Source organism: Macrotis lagotis, chromosome 1, assembly GCF_037893015.1.
Source record: "Macrotis lagotis isolate mMagLag1 chromosome 1, bilby.v1.9.chrom.fasta, whole genome shotgun sequence".
In the NCBI taxonomy this organism is placed as follows: domain Eukaryota; kingdom Metazoa; phylum Chordata; class Mammalia; order Peramelemorphia; family Peramelidae; genus Macrotis; species Macrotis lagotis.
In genome coordinates, this window is record NC_133658.1 from 503,636,559 (window position 1) to 503,657,987 (window position 21,429).

Below are 21,429 nucleotides of genomic sequence, written 5' to 3' on the forward strand. Positions count from 1 at the left end.
TTCACTGAAATTACTATGGAATTATTTTCTTTTCCATTGAGAGGAGCAGCATCCCTTTTGGCAACCCTAAATTGCTGGCTTAAACAGTGGAGGAAAAAGAAAATAGACCCAGAATACCCATGCAAAGTCAAATAATTTTTTTATGCCTCCAAACTATAGATTAACTTTTACATAGCTACTAACTTAACCTTGTGGAGGTAGAGTCTCATTGGATCATGTGGTTCACTCAGAATTCTGTTAAGGCTAAGGTTCAATATCATACATTAAGTAGCAGATCTGGGATTCAAATCCAGATTCTGATTACAGATCCTGTACTCTTTTCCACTATATTGATTGAGTTTGATCCACCTATTTGTCTTTGAGCCACAATTTCTCCCAATTTAGCTCATAAATATTTAATCTTGTATATTTGTTGAACACAAAATTTTTTGGAGTATGCTTAATTGAATAATATGCCAAGATGCACTAATGCCAGTCAAAAAAAAATCCTAAAACTTACAAAGGATCTTGGGAATTAGAAAAGCCTTGCATTCTCATAGAAGTTAGTTTTGTAGTAGAGATAGCTTGCAATATGATATTAGAAAGATATTTTACCTGAAGCTCACCCTGACAGCCTGTAATGAATGGCTTAATAAATATCCCAAAACATGTGTCCCCCTGAACCTTGTGGTATTGATGTGTAATACTGACACTTCCCCAGCATAAGAAAACTTCCTGTAAAATTTTTTCTGAGATAAAGCAGTTTGTGCATGTTCTGAATGATTAAAATTTCAGAATATTTAATGACATATTAGTAATTTTTTGAAAATTTATTCCAGTTAGTCTGAATTGTACACGTTTTTCTTACATCAAATATTTAGTCATTACAAATTACAAAAATCTCTTATGTAATTACTTGGCAGCTCAGAGAGAACACCTTATAGGAATCAGTTGTGACAATAAAGCTATAAAATATATTTTTATTTCTTTCTAAATGCACTTTTATATCAAATGCAAGAGGTGTAACACTCAAGAATTACTAGAATGGATTCACAAATGAAGTTTACCATTTTTCAACCTTTTTCTCCATTACAAATTGGCCATGAGGTTCTTTAGCATCTGGGGGTAACAGAGCCAAATAAACAGGAGTTTCAGCTCCTTCTTCTGGACTTTTGGTTGCCTGGGGTCCTGCCATGTCAGTTCTCACCCATCCTGGGCAGCAGGCATTCAGAAGAATATTATCACCTTTCCTCTGCTCACTCAGCTGCCTGGCATGGATTCTAGACAAGACAGTAACTCCTATCTTGGTCACTCCATAAGCAGAGTTGGGCCAACCTTCCTTCTCATGCACTCCCTTCTTTGTATCTTCCACAAACTTGTTCATGAGCCCCACTAACTCTTCCTCTGTGATTGTGTCACTCCGAAACTTCTGCTGTAGCTCTGGGCTGCAGTTTTTAAGAGATCGTAAACTCACCATACTCGAGACGTTCACCACTCTACCTGCAAGAAAATGGAGACATCTTTTGTCATATTGTTCTTGCAAACCATTCTTTTAAAGAATTCAAAGTTTATACTTATTTCTTCATTAATTTTCATGACAATGTGGGCTATGTGTGCATTTTTAATAATTAAGGATGCAATTTTTTATTTTGATAGGATGGGGAACTATGGTTTGTTCACATATCTAAAATTATTTTGAGGGTGGCTAGGTGGTGCAGTGGATAAAGCACTGGCCCTGGAGTCAGGAGTACCTGAGTTCAAATCCAGCCTCAGACACTTAATAATTACCTAGCTGTGTGGCCTTGGGCAAGCCACTTAACCCCATTTGCCTTGCAAAAAAAAAGAAAAAAAAAGAAAGAAAACCTAAAATTATTTTGCAAAGGAATAAAAAAATGGAATGAGTCGGGGGGGGGGGGAAGTGCTTTCTATGTGCCAGAACATTTGTATATAAGAGCATGGATGGAAATATTGCATGGAAAAATTGAACCTACCTGTCAATATTTAATCAATGTTTACTTAAACACTCTTCTGATACAGTGAGAGGAAATTTCCAATCAAATTGATTATGAAATCAATTCAAATACCTCAGAGGCCTTAGCCTTCTTGCAAATATCTTTACATATATCTTTAAAATGGTAATAAGCAAAAAATTGATACCTAAAAATAAATAGGTGATACTAAGTAGAAATGAGAAAAGGTACTCCCCCCCATCCTGAAAATCCTTATGATAGCCTATAAAAACATTTACTGAGGGCTTTTATTAGAGAAAGGTGAAGCTCTGCCTGGTGTTAACTCCTTTTCCTCTTTCCCATGATTTGGCTGGGATTCTCTAAAGGGAGAATATCATAGCTTCTGAACAATATGAGGAGATATAATGCCATGAAATTTGAATAAGGAGCAACTAGGTAAATGGTAATAGCTTGGTAGGAGCCATGAAGTCTGTTTTTTTTTTTAAAGGTTATTCTTTCTATTCCAGGAAGAAAATAAAGACATCTAATTTTTTAAAATGCTGTAACCAACAAGAAATACACAAAATGAGAAGGCATAAGTGGAACAAAAGAATTTATATTCTAAGTGTGGTCTTCAATGGTCATTTCCTTGCTTAATGTATCACACATTCCTTGCTTAAGGAGATTTCTCAGTTTTTAGCCTCCTTGTATCAACTTAGTGACATTAGTTAAGTAGCTAGCTAGAGAAGATATAATTTCTCTTATTCTTATTTCTCCACAACACTCCCCTCCCCGAATAAAAACCTCCCCTTTATTTGAATAAATATAGTCCGGGTGGCTAGGTGGCGCAGTGGATAAAGCACCGGCCCTGGAGTCAGGAGTACCTGGGTTCAAATCCGGTCTGACATTTAGTAATTACCTAGCTGTGTGGTCTTGGGCAAGCCAATTAACCCCATTTGCCTTGCAAAAAAACAACAACAAAATAATAATAATAAAATAAATAAATAAATAAATAAAGTCAAGCAAAACCAATTGACACAGTATGGGGCTGTATCTGAGATAAATGTCTCATTCTATACCCCAGTCCATGGCCTCTCGACTGAAGAGATGGAAAGTATGCCTCTCCAATCTTCTTGGAGACATGAGTAATTGTTCAATTGATCACAATAATTTTTCTTCACTTTTAGGTTTTAAGAGTTTTAAAAAAACAATCATTTTAAATAGTTATTTCAATAATTTAAGCTGTTAATAGGAAATGTTTATTGGGTATTTAATAAAAATCTGCAGATTATGTAAATCATGCCAGTTCTTCTTTCAAGGAGTTGGAAAGAACTCCAGAGTGTAATAATTTATATGAAAGATGGTAAGAATCCATGTGACAATTTTTTAGGACTTTTAATGTAGATAAGGAAAAGGGGGCTGAAAGATGCAAAAAACACTCAGACTACATGTGTGTGTTGGTCTCACTGGATCTGCCCCTAAGCAAATGAGTGACCTTAGTATTACGATTGAATTCATTGAAATGCTAAGGAATATTTTATTCTAAGGAATAAAGATTGCTTATCTGAAAAATAAAAAAGAGATACACTTAATCATCTCTGAAAGTTCCTTTTGGTTGCAATATTCTATAATTTCTGTGGCCTTTCTAAATAGAAACCTTCAAAACTTAATCATCATTATTATTATTATTTTACATGCTGCACCGCCTCTAGGAGACCTCCCTACTTACCATAGCAAGTTGGTTCCCCAGAGATAACTACTACCTTCAAAAAGAAAACTTTATATTAAGTACACAACACTTATAGTATCATGAAGTTATTAAATATTTACCAAAACATAGCCAAAAACATTAGTGAAACCTTTGATTCTGTTTCTGGTCAATCAATAGTTTTATTCTCAGTAGAGCAGAGAAATATTTTGCTTTGGATATGACTGAGAATAAACCTAAGAATTCTGATTCCACAGAAAAACTGTTGTAAATGGAATTAGTCTTGTGAGCATGTTTAATAAGAATGGGTTAATGATTACAAAATCAATTTGAGTTTCTGGTTATTACAGAGGCAATCCACTCATCTTTAATGGGTTCTTGTTGCTGATTTTCTTTGAGCTCAATATGAAAATGGCTTTATATCTAGACTTTATTTACTTGGTTTTGAGCCAGCAGGAATTCCATTAATCTCTTTCATATTTTTAATATATACTATAATGTTCCTTCCCTTTCCTACCTAGCCCCTTCCCCCCATTTCCTTTACTGTTCTCTCTTTTCAATCCACATTTTTTTTTTTTAGGTTTTTTGCAAGGCAAATGGGGTTAAGTGGCTTGCCCAAGGCCACAGAGCTAGGTAATTATTAAGTGTCTGAGACCGCATTTGAACCCAGGTACTCCTGACTCCAAGGCCAATACTTTATCCACTGCGCCACCTAGCTGCCCTCAATCCACATTTTTAAAAAATATTAGCATCACTAGTCTTGGAATATTTCAATAGGGTAATATAGCCACAAATTAATGCCCAAAGTGCTTATAAAAATGTATATTAAAAAATCACCCAAAGTGATTTGGTAATATGGTTAAAAGATCACGTTATAAAATACAGGTAAGAAGATTTTTCCTATAAGGACATTAAAATCTATAAAGAAGATGAAAAGGAAAAACAAGGAAAAATCTTTTTCCTCCTATCTTTTTTCATGCTATCTACTCCACCTATAATGTTCTCTTCCCTCATCTCTGATCATCCAAATCTAATCCATCCTCTAGAGGCCAGTCTTAAATATCTCCTCCTTATATATTTAACTGTTGTCCCAGTTGAAAGTAATTGCAACTAGGTCTACTTCCCAAGCTGGTTAGGGAAAAAGTCAAAGAACCTATATGTTCTAAAATATTTACAGCAGCTCTCTTTGTGGTAGTAAAGAACATGAAATTTCAGGGATGCCCACTGACTGGGGAATGGCTGAATAAATTGAGGTATATGATTTTGATAGAATACTACTGTGGTATAAGAAATGATAAGCTTGATGATCTTACAAAAACACAAATAGACTTGCACAAAATAAGGAAGAGTGAAATAAACAGAATCAAGAGAGCATTGTAATGATATTGTTAAAAGAACTCTGAATGAATATGCTATTTTGACTATTATAAATACCCAAATCGATTACAAAGGACATATGATGGAAGATGCCATCATCATACAGAGAAAGAATTGATAAATAGATGTCTATCTAGAATGATTTTACATGTATTTTTACACACACACACACACACACACACACACACACACACACACACACACACACATATTTGCATCTAATATTACCCATTTGTAGGCTAGTGGTACAATGGGGAGAGGGAAGAAAAAAGACAGTTACACAATAATTTTAATATATATTTAAAAGGAATAGCAATTTATACATAATAGATTTGCAGTTTCATGTATAATCATCTTTTTTTTCTATTCTACTACATTATAGAAAAAAAAAGAAAATAATTCTTATAGTGGGTCAGCCCATCATGTTATATAGAGGAAAAAATAAGAAAAGGAAACCAGAAATTTCATTTTTGTTACAAGTATCCTTAGATAACTATACTTTGGGATAGACTAAAATAAACATTTACATATACAAAGGTGTATTTAATATAATACAAAGGTATTGTAAAGATAAAACTGTTAAGATTTTTAATATCCTTTTTAAAGATAACATAGTCTGACCTAGCTTTTCAGACACTATATTTTATTTATTTTATTTTATTTTTTTTAGGGTTTTTTGTAAGGCAAATGGGGTTAAGTGGCTTGCCCAAGGCCACACAGCTAGGTAATTATTAAGTGTCTGAGACGGGCTTTGAACCCAGGTACTCCTGACTCCAAGGCTGGTGCTTTATCCACTGCACCACCTAGCTGCCCCCTCAGACAGCATATTTTAAAGGATTCAGACAAAAGAAATGTAGGATTCCATGGACTAAAAGTACTTTATGAAAAATCAGCCTAGGAGATATAAGAGAATGAAATTCTAAAGACCACAATAAGTTCAAAATTCTAATGGGTAGGAAAAATGGGATCGATCTTAAAAGACCAATGTGGATGCGCAGGGAATTCACTAATCATATTAGATTTGAAAAGAAATTCACAGAAGAAACTGTTAGAATGTAGCAAATAGACCTTTAAATTTAGTGTCATCAATGCTTAAAGCTTAGAATTAGATAGACTGAGGGAGGAAAGCTAAAATGAAAAGTGTTTTTTTTTAATCTCAGCTGTAAGAAAAAGAGCACCAAGGAATGGATAAGGCCTTTGCTAATAAGGATAACTGGCGAAAGATAACTTTTATTTAGTTTCTGTCTAATACACATACACACACACACACACACACACACACACACACACACACACACAGGAATGACTTTTTTCATTGGAAAGGACAGAACACGACTTCCAGGCCACGATGGCAGAGAGAAGACAGGCACAGTTCTAAAGTCTTCTGATCTTTCCCCATCTACCATATGAAATAAACCTCTTAACAGAAATCCAACCCACAAAACCCAGAAAGAAAAGCCAGGAGAAAGAACATCTACCTCAGGATTTGTCTCCTGCAGCAGCACTGGACTGAGTCTGGGCTCAGAGGGTGTTTCAGCCCCGATCAGCCAGATTAGCAGCTGAATTGGAGCCAGGGAGTCTGAGGGCCTGAGAGCTGGACCTGCTGGATCAGCAGTGGGGCTAGACCGTGGGGACTTGAGTCATCTAGGAGCAGAGGCACTGGTGTTGGTGCTGTCCTTCTGGAGCTTGCTGACAGGGCTGGGGGGAGAGTTCCTGTGCAGGAGAGCTGCAGATACTATCCCTGGGCTCCTCTGGTCTGAGGAACACTGAGTCCATGCCTCCATTGCTACTGAGGCCTCTTCCCAGAACAAACAATTACAGACTACTTCTGCCTCAGGCACAGGTGTGTGAACAGGGAGAGGAATGACCTCAGGCCAGGGTAAAGAACCCCATTGATTGAAGGCAAAAGAATTCAATAGCTCCAACTTCTCCCTTCAAGCAAAGGGAGAAGGACTCAATCAAGGTCACAGACACTCCAGAGAAAGAAACCAGCACCTCCTACTGGCCAGCCAGGGAAACTGCATTCAATGAGTAAAGGCTTTAACCATAGACAATAAAGTTATTTCAATACTGAATGTATATGCACCCAGTGGGATAGCATCCAAATTCTTAGAGGAGAAGCTGAAAGAACCACAGGAAGACATAGACAGCAAAACTCTACTAGTGGGAAACCTCAACCTCCCACTCTCAGATTTAGATAAATCGAATCATAAAATAAACAAGAAAGAAGTTAAGGAGGTAAATAGATTGTTAGAAAAATTAGATATGGTAGACTTATGGAGGAAAATGAATAGGGATAGAAAGGAATATACCTTTTTCTCTGCAGTACATGGAACTTATACAAAAATTGACCATGTACTAGGACATCAAAACCTAATGATCAACTTCAAAAAGGCAGAAATAGTGAATACATCTTTCTCAGATCACAATGCAATAAAAGTCATATGCAATATTGGACCAAGGAGATATAGACACAGAACAAATTGGAAACTGAATAACCTCATTTTAAAAAATGAGTGGACCAAAAAACAAATTATAGAAAGAATTAACCATTTTATCCTAGATAATGATAATAATGAAACAACATAGCAAAACCTATGGGATTAATTCAAAGTGACTCTCAGGGGATATATTATAGCTTTAAATGCTTACATGAATAAATTGGAGAAAGAGGAAATCAATGAACTAAACATGCAACTCAATAAATTAGAGAAAAAACAAAGCAAAAATCCCCAATTAAATACCAAATTAGAAATTCTAAAAAATTAAAGGAGAAATTAATAAAATTGAGAGCAAAAAAAAACTATTGAATTAATAAAACCAAGAGTTGGTATTATGAAAAAACCAATAAAATTGATAAAACTCTGGTCAATTTGATTAAAAAAAAGAAAGAAGAAAACCAAATTGCTAGTATCACAAATGAAAAAGGTTAATTCACCACCAATGAGGAGGAAATTAAAGTAATAATTCAAAATTACTTTGCCCAACTCTTTGCCAATAAATTTGATAATCTAAGTGAAATGGACGAGTATTTATAAAAGTATAAGTGGCCCAGGTTAAATGAAGAAGAGATTAAATACCTAAACAACCCTATCTCAGAAAAAGAAATTCAACAAGCCATCATTGAACTCCGTAAGAAAAAATCTCCAGGGCCTGATGGATTCACAAGTGAATTCTACCAAACATTTAAGGAACAATTGGTTCCAATTCTATATAAACTCTTTGGAAAAATAGGGAAAGATGGAGCTCTGCCTAACTCTTTCTATGAAACCAATATGGCACTGTTACCTAAACCAGGAAGAGTTAAAACAGAGAAAGAAAATTATAGATCAATCTCCCTGATGAATATAAATGCAAAAATCTTTTTTTTTTTTTTTTTTTTTTTTTAGGATTTTGCAAGGCAAATGGGGTTAAGTGGCTTGCCCAAGGCCACACAGCTAGGTAATTATTAAGTGTCTGAGACCAGATTTGAACACAGGTAATCCTGACTCCAAGGCCAGTGCTTTATCCACTACGCCACCTAGCTGCCCCTAGATGCAAAAATCTTAAATAAAATCTTAGCAAAACGATTACAAGTTATCACTAGGATAATACATTATGATCAAGTAGGATTTATTCCAGGAATGCAGGGTTGGTCCAACATTAGGAAAACTGTTAGTATGCTCAATTATATCAACAACAAACCTATCAGAAATTATATGATCACATCAATAGATGCTGAAAAAGATTTTGACAAAATACAGGATCCATTCCTACTAAAAACACTAGAGAGTGTAGGAATGAATGGACTGTTCCTTAGAATAATTAGTAGTATCTATCTGAAACCATCAACAAGCATTATATTCAATGGGAAGAGGCTAGAGTGGTGAAACAAGGATGCCCATTATCACCACTACTATTCAATATTGTATTAGAAATGTTAGCTTCAGCAATTAGAGAAGAAAAAGAAATTGAAGGAATTAGAATTGGGAAGGAAGAGACAAAACTCTCACTCTTTGCAGATGACATGATGGTCTACCTAAAGAATCCCAAGAAATCATCCAAAAAACTACTGGAAACAATTAGCAATTTTAGCAAAGTTGCAGGTTATAAAATAAACCCTCATAAATCCTCAACTTTTCTATATATGTCTGGCAAGATACAGCAGGAAGAGTTAGAAAGAGAAATCTCATTCAAAGTAACCTCAGACAATATAAAATACCTGGAAGTCTATTTGCTAAGACAGACTCAGAAACTTTTTTTTAGGTTTTTGCAAATGGGGTTAAGTGGCTTGCCCAAGGCCACACAGCTAGGTAATTATTAAGTGTTTGAGACTGGATTGGAACCGAGGTACTCCTGACTCTAGGGCTGGTGCTTTATCTGAGCTAGCTAGCCTAGCCGCCCTTCAGAAACTTTTTGAAAACAATTATAAAGTGCTTCTCACACAAATTAAATCAGATTTAAATAGCTGGGCAAATATCAACTGCTAATGGATAGGTAGAGTTAATATAATAAAAATGACAATTCTACCAAAACTAAACTACATGTTTAGTGCCTTACCAATCAAAATTCCAAAAAAATTACTTTATTGAGTAAGAAAAATTGTAAGTAAATTCATATGGAAAGGACAGAACAGGGACAGCTAGGTAGCACAGTGGATAGAACACCAGCTCTGGAGTCAAGAGGACCTGAATTCAAATCCACCCTCAGACACTAAATAATGTCCTACCTGTGTGACCTTGGACAAGTTACTTTGAATAAATGAAATTTTAAAAAAAAAGGGAATAATTGAACAGAAACATCTAATGGGCAGTTGATACTCAAGAGAAGGACCATGGCAGACTTGGATCCTGGGCTGAATCTAATAAAACAGAAAATCTGTTCAATACTCTATCATCCAGGTAAAGATAAATTTTCAAGATGTTAAAGCACTTTTTACAAAGTCTGCCTAAACTCATCCAAATAGAGGCCAACTACCTTAAACATTTATAGTATACTTCAATAGTTGCCTTATTGTAATGATCACTATTTTTTTCCTGTTACATACTTTTTAAAAATTAGTCTTTGTTAACATTTAATTGGAAAAATAAAATATCAATTTAAAAAGAAAATATCATTGGAAAAAATTGCTGCTTGTTAAACTGTTTCTTATCTTTATGTAAAGTATATGGACTCATATGATAAGAAATGTGATTTTAATGACAAAGAATTACTCTTTCCTCCTAGGATTCAAAGGATTTAAAGATAGCTTCCTCCAATTCACTACATAAAAAACAAGTGATATATTTAAAACTTTGGGGTAGAATGGACAGCTATCATTTTCATTTTTCAACTAGGAGAGCTCATTCAGAGGAAAAGAGCTTTCTCTATAGGTTGTTGGAGGTGTTCCAAACTGTTTTTTCCAAACAATTTAAAATTAAATATGTCTCTTTTTGGAATAAATTATTTCTCAGATCTCCATGGGGAAAAAAAAATCACCAACTATTCCTGAATTCTCTACTTTGTTTTTGGGGGAGTAGCCTTGAGGGATAACTATTTCTATTCTCCCCCCCCCCCCTTTTTTTTGCTTAGTCATACTTATATAACTTCCATAATGTAGTCAAACATTTCCTAATCTCCACAAATTAAGAGGGTGGAGTCTTTGTCTTGTAGCAAGAGTACAAGTGGCATTAGAGATTGTAACTGTTAGAAAGAAGGCCAAGACTAACTGGTCAAATCTTTTGTTTAGTTCTAAATATTTGCAAATACTGTTTTTCCTCCCTGTATAAACAAACTTAGTGCTTTGTATTCCAAATACTGAATTTACCTTGGGGTTTTATCAGAGGCAGTAATTCTGCAGATATATTTCTGGTGCCAAAAAAGTTGGTTTCCATTGTCACCTCAGCTTGAATAGGAAAAGGTGTGGTATCAGCAACTAAAAAAAAAGGGGGGGGAGTGGGAAGGGAAGACAATGAAGAGTAAATTAAACAGTGATAAAGCTTCTATTTCTTTTTTTTGTTTATTAAAGATTTTATTTATTTTGAGTTTTACAATTTTTCCCCTAATCTTACTTCCCTTCCCCCACCCCCCACCCCCCCACAGAGGCAATTTGTCAGTCTTTACATTGTTTCCATGATATACATTGATCCAAATTGAGTATGATGAGAGAGAAATCATATCCTTAAGGAAGAAACAAAGTATAAGAGATAGTAAGATCAGACAGTAAGATATCAGTTTTTCTGAATTTAAGGTAATAGTATTTGGTCTTTGTTCCAACTCCATAGTTGTTTCTCTGGATACAGATGGTATTCTCCATTGCAGATAAAGCTTCTATTTGTAAAGCAAAGAAATTCACATAATTTTTAAAGGAGAAAGGGGGCCAAGTGTTTATACAATAATCTTGCTTGATTCTCACAACCAGGTTGGTGATTTAATGGTACTCATATTACAGTTAAGCATTGGGAAGTAATCAGAGTTTAGATGATTAGGGTTAGGTCACTCAGGTACTAAGACACAAAAGTTGTAGATGAATTAGGGTCTTTCTGAAGGCAGGTTGTATCCACTGGGATACTGGGAGGTAAAAATGAAAAATTCCCCAAAATGGACAGACTAGTAACTTCTCAGAGAAAGAACACCCACACCACACCCACACCCACCCAAACTTCACTAAAATGCCCAGCCTAACTTCTGAGATCTCTCTCTCTCTCTCTCTCTCTCTCTCTCTCTCTCTCTCTCCCTCTCTCCCTCTCTCTCCCCAATGGTTGTGTGGATAGAACACCTGAAGTCAGAAAGACCACAGTTCCCAAATGCTGATAGCTGTGTGACCTTGGACAAGTCACTTAATGTTTGCCTTAATCCCACTGAAGACCTCGTTATCTCAGGCAGTCGGAGTCAGATAGGCCTGAAGGACAACAGAACAACACATAACAACCTGTAACGGGTCCAGGCCCCCTATTCCAAGATCTCATTTACCGCAAGGCCCTTTTTTCTGGAGGGAGCTCCGTGTTTTACCATTTTTACCATTCGCACCACACTGCCCATCTCGTACCTTTGAAGGCCATCCCAGCATTGTTAACCAGCACGTCCACACCCCCGTACCGCTCCTTGAGAAACTCCCCCAGGGCCCGGCAGCTCTTCACGTCATTGATGTCCAGCTGATGGAAAAGAGGGTTCAGGCCCTCCTCCTTCAGCTTCTTCACAGCCTCCTGGCCCCGGGTCGGGTCCCTGGAGGTGAGGATCACGTCCCCAGAGAATTTCTTGCAGAGATCGCGCACGATGGCGAAGCCGATCCCTTTGTTACTCCCGGTCACCACGGCCACTCGGCTGTAGGAAGGCATGGCTTGGCTGCGCGGGGGCTAGTGCGGCTACTGGTCAAGGACAACCGCAGCTGTGCGGAGAAGCCTGGGAAGCAAGTTGAAGCTGGGCAGGGGTATGAAGCCCACGCGCAGGCGCAGCTCCTCCCTCCCGTTTTAGGACTAAGGGGGGGAGGGAGTACGTAACTTCCCGGGTTCTCTGTTTCCCAGCCCCACACTTGTTTGTCTCCCTCCTCTTAAACACCTGTATTTTCTTGTCTCCTGTTGCTCCCTCGGCTAATTATTTAGCTCATGAATATTTGTTTTCCCCTTTATTTCTTTCAGAGCCTCCTAAAGTTCCCATAATAAGTCGCTAAAAGTCGTAGTTCCATGCATCCAGGTGTGGTGGCAGAATCTGAGAATTCATGGGAAATAATCCCAGGAGATTTATCTTTACAGATAAGTCGTCTGCAAGCAATTATGAAGCGCCTACTGTGGGACTTTAAAGAGGGATCAGGACAGGATTCTTGTGAGGGTTGGGATTTGTGCGGAGACTGGAAGAAAGTCAGGGAAACTACTAGGCAGAGGTGAGGCCGGACCGGGAGTGTTTCAGGTACATCTCAGACTGGAAATGAAGGGGAGGTTATAGGAACAACAAGGAAGCCGGGAGAAAAAAAAAGAGAGATCAAATAAGGCACGGTTATGAAGTTAAGTAATTTTACTTTAATTAAATACTAACTAGAGGAGTTTATGTTTGATCAGAAAATTATAGTGCAGTTGGCTTCACATGTATAATAAATATATTGCTTGTCTTCTCAAGGCGTGGGGGAAGGGCAAGAGGGAGGTAGGGAGAGAAAATGAATGTTAATTTTTTTTACATGCAGTTGGGAATTATTTAACGAAATAATAAGCATATTTAAAAAAAAGAAATAATAGTACAATCAATCTACTGAGAAGTGGGGATGACAGTCTTACTGCCTCCTGGAAAGATCAGTGATCACTGAGGGAAGGATAGATTGGAATAGGAAAAACTTGAGGCAGGGAGACTAGTTAGAAGGCTATTGTCCAAGTAAACAGGTATGGTGGTGGTCATGTGATTGGAGAGAGATTTGGCGAAGGAGGAAATAACGGGATTTGGCAACAGACTGAATATGGCCAATGGTTGAGTGAGTGGATGAGGTTGCAAGCTTTAGTTGTCACCAGAGCTCTTTGCAAATCACCAGACTCTTTGTGCACCTCTAATTTATCATTACCAGAGAAAGTTGAAATGTAGTCAAATTGTTGACTAACCCTTGTGAAAGTGTGCCTATTCACTATTAACACCCTTATTGATAAAGACCTTGATTTGTGTACAGATGACTTTCATAAAGATTTTTTTTTTACAGATAGCCAGGTAGACATATAGATCAGTAGTTATTCCTATTTCCTTAGTTACCTTTTCCCACGGTGATGGAATCCTAGCTGATACCCCAGACCCAATTTCTTGCCTCCTTCACAGTATGTATTCTTGTTTAGCCAGAGAATAAGACAATAAGAAAACTACCACAGGAATGTGGACCAGAATCCTGGAACATAAATCCCTAGAGCAACACATAATCATTACCCTTCTTTGCTATCCTTAGGGCAAATTTATGACAAAAATCAAGCTAATTGTGATATGATTATTATACATTATTAGTTCCTTAAGTGGACTTTTCTGTATGGGTAACCACATGCACAGGCCCCCTCATAACAACAAGCCTCTACCTACCCAATATTGAAAAATTAATTTGTTAGAAAATTTTTTTGTTAGAAACATAGCTCTTCTTTTCCTATATAAGCTCCTGGTTTCACCCAGTCCCCTGTCTCTAGGGAGAAGAGTCAGATGAGGAGTGTGACACTGCCCAACCTCAAAGTAAATGCTCTTTGCTTGATTAGGAGACAGACTGTGAGTGGTAATTCTTTAGAGAGACACCTTGAAATGGGAATGGGACCTTTAAAAAAAGGAGGTGAACAGACAGGATCCCTTTTGAAAAATTACATATCTCTTTGTTGACTCTGCTGCTTCCTCAAGTCAAAAATCTATTTTTAAAAAAAATGAAAATTTTACCAGTCAATAAAATAAAGTCTAAGATTTCTCCTGACACCTTTAACATTTTTTGCCTCTTTCATATATTTTGTAAGTTGGTCCCTCAAAGCCCTTAACAATTATATCCCTTCCAGCACAGATTTTCTCCATATAACTTTGGTGCAATATTGATGTTTTTCCAGTTTTTTTCTCTTTAGTGCCATTTTTATTTCTAGAAGTACCTCTGAAAGATATAGAGAATATTGTATTTCTTGTTCATTGAATATTTTTAAAGAACTTTAGAATCGGTAGAACAAAATGCTGCCAAAAAAGTCTTTTTTTTTTTTACAGCAAAGCTTGTTGTCTCCAATTCATGTTTCAAGATCATTCAGAATTGCTTCTAAGATATTACTACTGAAAAAACCCCCTACAACAAAACCACAACCCTCTTCAAGGATCTTCATGTGATACACATCCAGTGAGCTATAAGATAAGGATATGTGTATGCACCAAAGTATTCATTCCTATGATGAGGATCCCTTTCCCAGTGGAAAGGGAATTGTTCCAATTCCTTCAGGCTTTATGTCTTTGTTCTGATTACATTTGGCTCAAGGAGGTCATAGTGCCTTTTGGAAGAGATATACATTGATTCAAAAGAGTTTATTTGATCTCTTCAAATGGTTGAAAAATGCTGCCAAGATTTCAACATGCATTTCTTTAGTTATCCTAAGTTGGTTCTGTGTGGGATAAGAATCCACTTAAAAAAATATAGAGACTCCTCTGAGTGAAAAGGAAAGTTTATTTTGGCTTTTCTGGAGAAAAGGGCACCCTAAGTCTCACAAAGGTAGTGAAGATGAAGGAGTTGCCCCAAGGTGACAGTCAAGCAAGATTATATGGCCTAGCACGATTCCCCCTCCCCCAGCCCCCTTTCTTCCAACCTGATTGATTAAGGTTTTCAGTTACAATCTTTACTCAAAAAAATCTACCCAGCAACAAAGAGAAGAATAAAAGGTTTCATAAGATCCAGATGATGAGGGTATCAGAAGATTTCTAATGACTTGTTAATCTCTGAGTATGCAAGATCTTCTAAAAGACTCTACTAGCACTTATCAAACAAGAGAAGGCAGGCTACTGTTCTCACAGTCCATTATCAAACAGGTGGCTAACTAAGACTGCAAGATCTCTTCTCTGGAAGTATTCCACTGTTTCACTCCCTAGCAGAATCGGGAGAGTGTCTGACTGGGAATGCAAGGCCTCTCTCTCTCTCTTCTAAGAATAATCTAAGGGTAATAGTCTGTCTTTGTTTTAACCCTGAGAGGACTTCACTAAGAATATTAACTCTTAAGAGGGAATATTCCACTCAGTTCTGTTGTTTGTACTTCGTTTTGGAAAAGGACCAATGACACCATGAGATGATATCTTTACTCCTAGGTATGAATTTGATTTAAGTTCTGTCAGAGTTCTCAGCTTCGCTCTCTTTCAAAGACATCCAAGTCAAATGGCAAGGACAAATGTAAGATCTACTGGTGATGGCCAGGGATGCAGTGGTCATCTTAGATGAGTGTTAGAGCTCAAAAGGGTCCATATTTCCTGCTTCAGCTCCTTTGTGCTTATCCCCCATTCTCCTGGGGGGGGGAATGCTTCATATGTTTGGGGTATATACCTACCCTAACTCCCTATACACCCCAGATCTCTATAGAATTTATCTAACTGTAGCTAAATCTGGTGCAGGCAGTACAGATGAATTGAGAAAAAGGAGATACACAGACAAGATCCCTTTTGGGAAATTAATAAATCTCTTTGCTTGTTCCTCTAAAACAAAAGTCTAGTTTTTAAAAACATCTTATCAGTGTTGCCATTTGATGGAACATTACTACCTCTGAAGAATTAAGATAAATATCACTTTTATGTTTTAAGCATTTCTTTTGAGGTAAAAAAAAATAGACACATGGTGAGTATAAAGAGGCTGCAACAACATTTTTCTTTTTTTCAGTAGTCCTGCCATTAAACTCGAGAGAGCAAAAGTACATCAGGGAACTGTGATATGTGAACTAGACTATTCTTATAGTAATGTTGAGAAATAACCAGAGTGATTTGATGGTATCTTTATGATAATGAGAGAAAGCAACTCATTTTTTTTTATTCTCTTCAATCCTTTTAGAAGGAAGGGGGAAGGAGGAGGATTTCTCTTCTGTACCAATGATAAAGTGAGCATATGCTCCTCTTGATGAGCCAGGATGAATTCTAGCTGCCTTTTCTAGTCCATGTTTCTTTCTTTGAGCACAGGTGACTGAGCCATGATCCTGAGATGGGCTCATCCAGCCTTAGATAAACCTTATGGATTTAAGAGATTTGGAGTCATTGGGAAGTTCAAGTAACTGGCAGCATGCAACTCTCATAATGTTTGCTGGAAGATAAGATAGATCAACAGGAGAGTGGGCTCATCCACAGTTCGACTTACCAAAAGATATGCAATGTGAGGGCATTCTATGGCCTTTAGAGTCAGATCCCCTCGAGTAAGGAAGAAAACCTTTACAAAGTACTTACTATGTATAGTATGGTATAAAACAATACAGTATAATATGTTATAATTGATAGTTATCCTTCCTTCATGCTGTCACCGGCCTTAAATATATAAATTTACAAAGATATAATAGAGTATGGTATGGTTTGGTGTGAATAGTGTAGTATGGTATGAAATGTAGGATGAGATGGCATGACGATATGGCAAGGTATGGCTCCAGTGTAGTGGCACAGTCTAGAACAGCGTGATACAATGTAGCACTGGATGTTGCTGACCTTTGCAACAGTTCTGTGAGTTCCTGCGATCAGGGGCCCCGGGGTAGCAGAAGCGGGACTGAGGCCCAGGGCTGGGCCCGGGGAGCATCGGCCCCGCCCGTCCATCCCCCAATCGGAACCTAGGCTTGGGGGACGCGGGGAGGGGCGAGGCTCCAGCTGCAGAAAGAGCAGAACCCGGGCTCGGGATCCCAGGGCCGGGGGGCTCCAAGTACTTTCGGGGCCCCCCCAAGCGTTTCCAGATGACGTCATGCAGCCGCCTCTCAAGGCCCGCCGCGCTCGGCCCCGCCTCCTCCCCTCCTCCCGGTCCCCAGGCCTCTTCCTCTTCCTCTCCTCCCCCCCTTCACGCGCTTCTGGGGCTTCCTCCACACACGTGGGGTGGGGGAGCCCGTGGGGCTCGGCTTTTTCCACCACCGGGGAAAGAGAGAAGGACCCCTCTTTGGGGCTTCAGGATCAGAGTTCCAGGGCTGGGAGAGAGAAAAATGGCCACTTTTAACCGGGGTGACCCAGCCTACGCCCCCCGGGGTCTGTCTGACATTTAGTTTGGGGACCCTTTGCTGCGAGTGTTGAAAGTGTTACCTGTTTGCAATGCTTTGGTAAGTATTGGTCCAGGAGCTTCCTTGGACTTTGAGTTAAATCGCTCTGGGCAAAGCTCTTAGCAAACATTTCACTGAAAAAATATTGATTAGTGCTCAAGAGAAATTTCTTTTCAACCAGTAGCTTTTCTAGTTGGATTTTTTTCTTTAATAATTAGGTTTCTGTAAAAGGATTTTAACATAAATACCTGTTTTTGAGTTGATTCCATTGGTAGTGTCTCCATTTGGGGTTTTCCTGCAGATACTGGAGTGGTGCATCTCCTCCAGCTCATTATTACAGAAGGGGAAATTGAGGCAAGCGGGGTCACGTGACTTGCCCCACATCTAGTATTGCAGATCCCCCCCCCCCCCCCCCCCCCGCCCCGGGCACTGAGCCACTATTTATTTACTGTACAAAGATTATTGAGATGATTTCACAATGGACTGGAAAATGCAGAAAATAAGAAGAGCCTGGAGACAGGTTTAAATCTCATCTTTGCTAGTAGCTAGTGACAAGATCTTGAGATCCTTCCATTCCCAGAATCCTTACTTATAGGAATTAACTCTTCAGGAAATTCTCTTCTGGTATGTTTGCTTCTTCATACCTCTTGATGAGACCCATACTTTTTATTTTATTTTATTTTTTAGTATTTGCAAGGCAATAGGGTTAAGCGGCTTGCCCAAGGCCACAAGGCTAGGTAAGTGTCTGAGGTCACATTTGAACTCAGGTACTCCTGACTCCAGGGCTAGTGCTCTATCTACTGTGCCACCTAGCCGCGCCCTGTCTATACATTTTTTAAAAAAAATCTGACATGCTTCTTATCTTTCCCATCCTCTTTACCCATTTACAAAAACGATTTTAATTCTGTGAAGTTTCAGAGTCTCAAAACCATTCTACAGTGTCACGGAGGCCCAATGGAAAGACCAGTTCAAATTCAGCCTCAGATAATTACTAGCAGTGTGACCTTGTTTTTTTTTTTATCAAGGCAATGGGGTTAAGTGACTTGCCCAATGCCACACAGGTAATTATTAAGTGTCTGAGGTGGGATTTGAACTCAGATACTCCTGACTCCAGGGCCAGTGCTCTATCCACTGTGCCACCTAGCTACCCCCAAGCTGTAAAATGGGAATAAGAATAACAGCTGCCTCTTAGAGTTGATTTTATGATAAAAGGACAGGTAGCTGCTGCTGCTGCTCTTCCTGCTCCTCTTCTACTAGGAAATTATATGTATATATATATACATATATATGTATATATATATATACATATATGTATATATATATAATATACATGTCTATATGTATGTATATGTTTTTGCAAGACAATGAAGTTAAGTGACTTGCCCAAGGTCACACAGCTGGGTAATTATTGTCTGAGGTCTGATTTTAACTCAGATCCTCCTGACTCCAGGGCCTGTACTCTATCCATTGTGTCACCTCCCTGTCCTGGAAATAATATTTAAAGAAAAAATCAATTAAGAATTTAACCTAAAACAATGTTGATAATAAAATTTACATGCTAATCTTTGAAAGGGACTTTCAACATAGAAAATTATAATAACTAAAAAATAATTTCCCCTTGCCACTGGAATTCTCTATTCTCTCTGATAGTTTAATTTTTAGTAAAGATGAAATGCAAGGCAGCCAAGCATGAGTTCAAAAGACATTATAATGTTTCACATCTAAATTTAATAACCTCATCTATATTATGTAATTTTTAAAAAATTCTTTTAATATATATATTTTAAAATTTTTATCTGTTTTTATCTACAGTTCTGAATTTTCCTCCCTTCTCCACTTACTCCCCTACTTAATAACCTTTATAAATATGTATAATAAAGCAGAACAAATTCTTGTACTAATCATGTTCAAAAAAGAAAAAACTTAAATCTGCCTTCTGAGTTTGCCAGCTCTCTAACTGGAGGTGGATAAATTGCAATCTCATCATGAGTCTTTTGGAATTGTAGTTGGTAATTATGTGTATCAGACTTCTTAAGTCTTTCAAAGTTGTTTATCTTTACAGTATTGTTACTGAATGAATCATTCGCCTGTTTTTTTCTTACTTCACTTTTCACCAGTTCATACAGTTTCCCAGGTTCTCACGCAATCTTCCCCTTCATCATTTCTTATAGCACAATAGCATTACATACCATATATCCATCTTAACTTATTTAGCCATTCCCCAAACCTCAGTTTTCCATTCTTTGCTACCACCAAAAGAACTGCTATAAATATTTTTGTTTGCATGGATCCCTTTTCTCTTTGGGAGTATAGACTCAGTAGCATATTATAGTTATGTGATGAAATAAAGTTATTTATGTGTATGCATAAACATATTAAAAAACCATGTCCAGGAATGGGCAGATGAGGACAATTTGTTCCACTGGCCATGAAGCAGACCCTGTAAGCTTGGTCAGATATCTAAAATAAGAGGCCATCCACCTTATCCTTAATCTTGACTTGGTCATGATACTGGAGGCAGTGAGGCCCAGGACTGTGCAACTCTGATTACTTAAAGAAGGACAAACAGGAATAAATCAGCCTGTATTCAAGGCCTGAATTCAAATTTGCCCTCAGGTAATACTATCTATGTGATCCTATTCAATTTCTTTATCTGTAAAATAAGAATAATAAATAGATTTACCACCTCCCAGGATGGTTGTGAAGACAAAAAAAAAAATTAGTAATCTTAAATCGCTTAGCATAGTGCTTCATTGAGTGCTATTTAAATGTTAGCTATTATTATGATTTGACTCATAGTTAAGCTAAAATTACATCTCATTCCTTTAAAATGACAAATTATGAATTTTATTTTCTATTTTAGAATCAGTAGAGAGGGAGCTATTGCCATGTGGAGGATGGATTGGAGAGGGTCAAATTTAGTAGAAGATAATGATTTCTCTCTCAAACATGCTGAATTTGTGATGATTTTCTAGAAAGCCTCATTTAGGCTTTCTTTGGTTTTTTAAGTCTTGGTAGCAGAATGAAATCAGATACTTATAGACCATTAAGTAGTTAGTAAAAGAAGGTTTATTTGAAAAAAATGATTTTTAATTTTAATAAATTTATTTATTTTTCCAACTGCATACAAAGATAATTTTCAATTAATCATTTTTTGTTAAGGTTTTGGGTTCATCATTTTTTCTCCCACATGGAGAGAATATTAATAAAGATGCAGCATTGATAATAATTACATGTTATCTAAAATTTTTATTGTATCACTTTTAAGTACAAAGATGTTTTTACTCCATGTACTGGGAAAATATATACTTCTTTTCCTAGCTAAGGCAGATATATGGAAATTATATCCACGTCATGAAGAAGAAAGGAAGAGGAAGAACAAGCAGACAGAGAAGAAGAAAATCTTTCAGAAACTCAGAGTTGAGTAAAGGTACAATTTTTATTCTCATTGATATGAAAGAAGTGTTTGACTAACATTTTGATAAAACCAACTCTGTAATGAGCACAGAAGCTATTTATGAGAAACATTTCAGTATATCCTGAGAGAGTTCTTTTTTTTTTCCTGATAGTTTTTATGTTCTTTGAAAGACTGAGGATACAAATCTGTCCTTGCCTTGAGTTTATATTCTGTTGTGGGGTATATATATATATATATATATATATATATATATATATATACACACACAAATTAAGTATAAAATAACAGAATTGGGGTGGCTAGGTGGTGCAGTGGCTAGAACACCAGCGTTGGAGTCAGTACCTGGGTTCAAATGTGACCGCAGACACT

At 37.3% G+C, this 21,429-nt stretch overlaps 2 protein-coding genes across 4 annotated transcripts in view; one reads left to right on the plus strand and one right to left on the minus strand.

Moving 5' to 3' along the window:
* Positions 1–762: 762 nt before the first annotated feature.
* LOC141506869 (carbonyl reductase [NADPH] 1-like) lies at positions 763–12,403 on the minus strand. Its single transcript, XM_074214027.1, has 3 exons — positions 12,020–12,403; positions 10,799–10,906; positions 763–1,479 (listed from the first exon to the last, which is right to left on the minus strand). The coding sequence occupies exons 1-3, from the start codon at positions 12,306–12,308 to the stop codon at positions 1,043–1,045; spliced, it is 834 nt and encodes a 277-aa protein (XP_074070128.1). The 5' UTR covers positions 12,309–12,403; the 3' UTR covers positions 763–1,042.
* Positions 12,404–17,238: 4,835 nt separating this feature from the next.
* Positions 17,239–21,429, plus strand: part of SETD4 (SET domain containing 4) — a 41,915-nt gene continuing 37,724 nt past the window's right edge. For all 3 annotated transcript variants that reach the window (XM_074214028.1, XM_074214029.1, XM_074214030.1), the window contains exons 1-2: positions 17,239–17,702; positions 20,964–21,072. In XM_074214028.1, the coding sequence (XP_074070129.1) occupies positions 20,997–21,072 (76 nt within the window). In that variant the 5' untranslated portion in view covers positions 17,239–17,702; positions 20,964–20,996. The remainder of the gene's footprint in view (positions 17,703–20,963; positions 21,073–21,429) is intronic.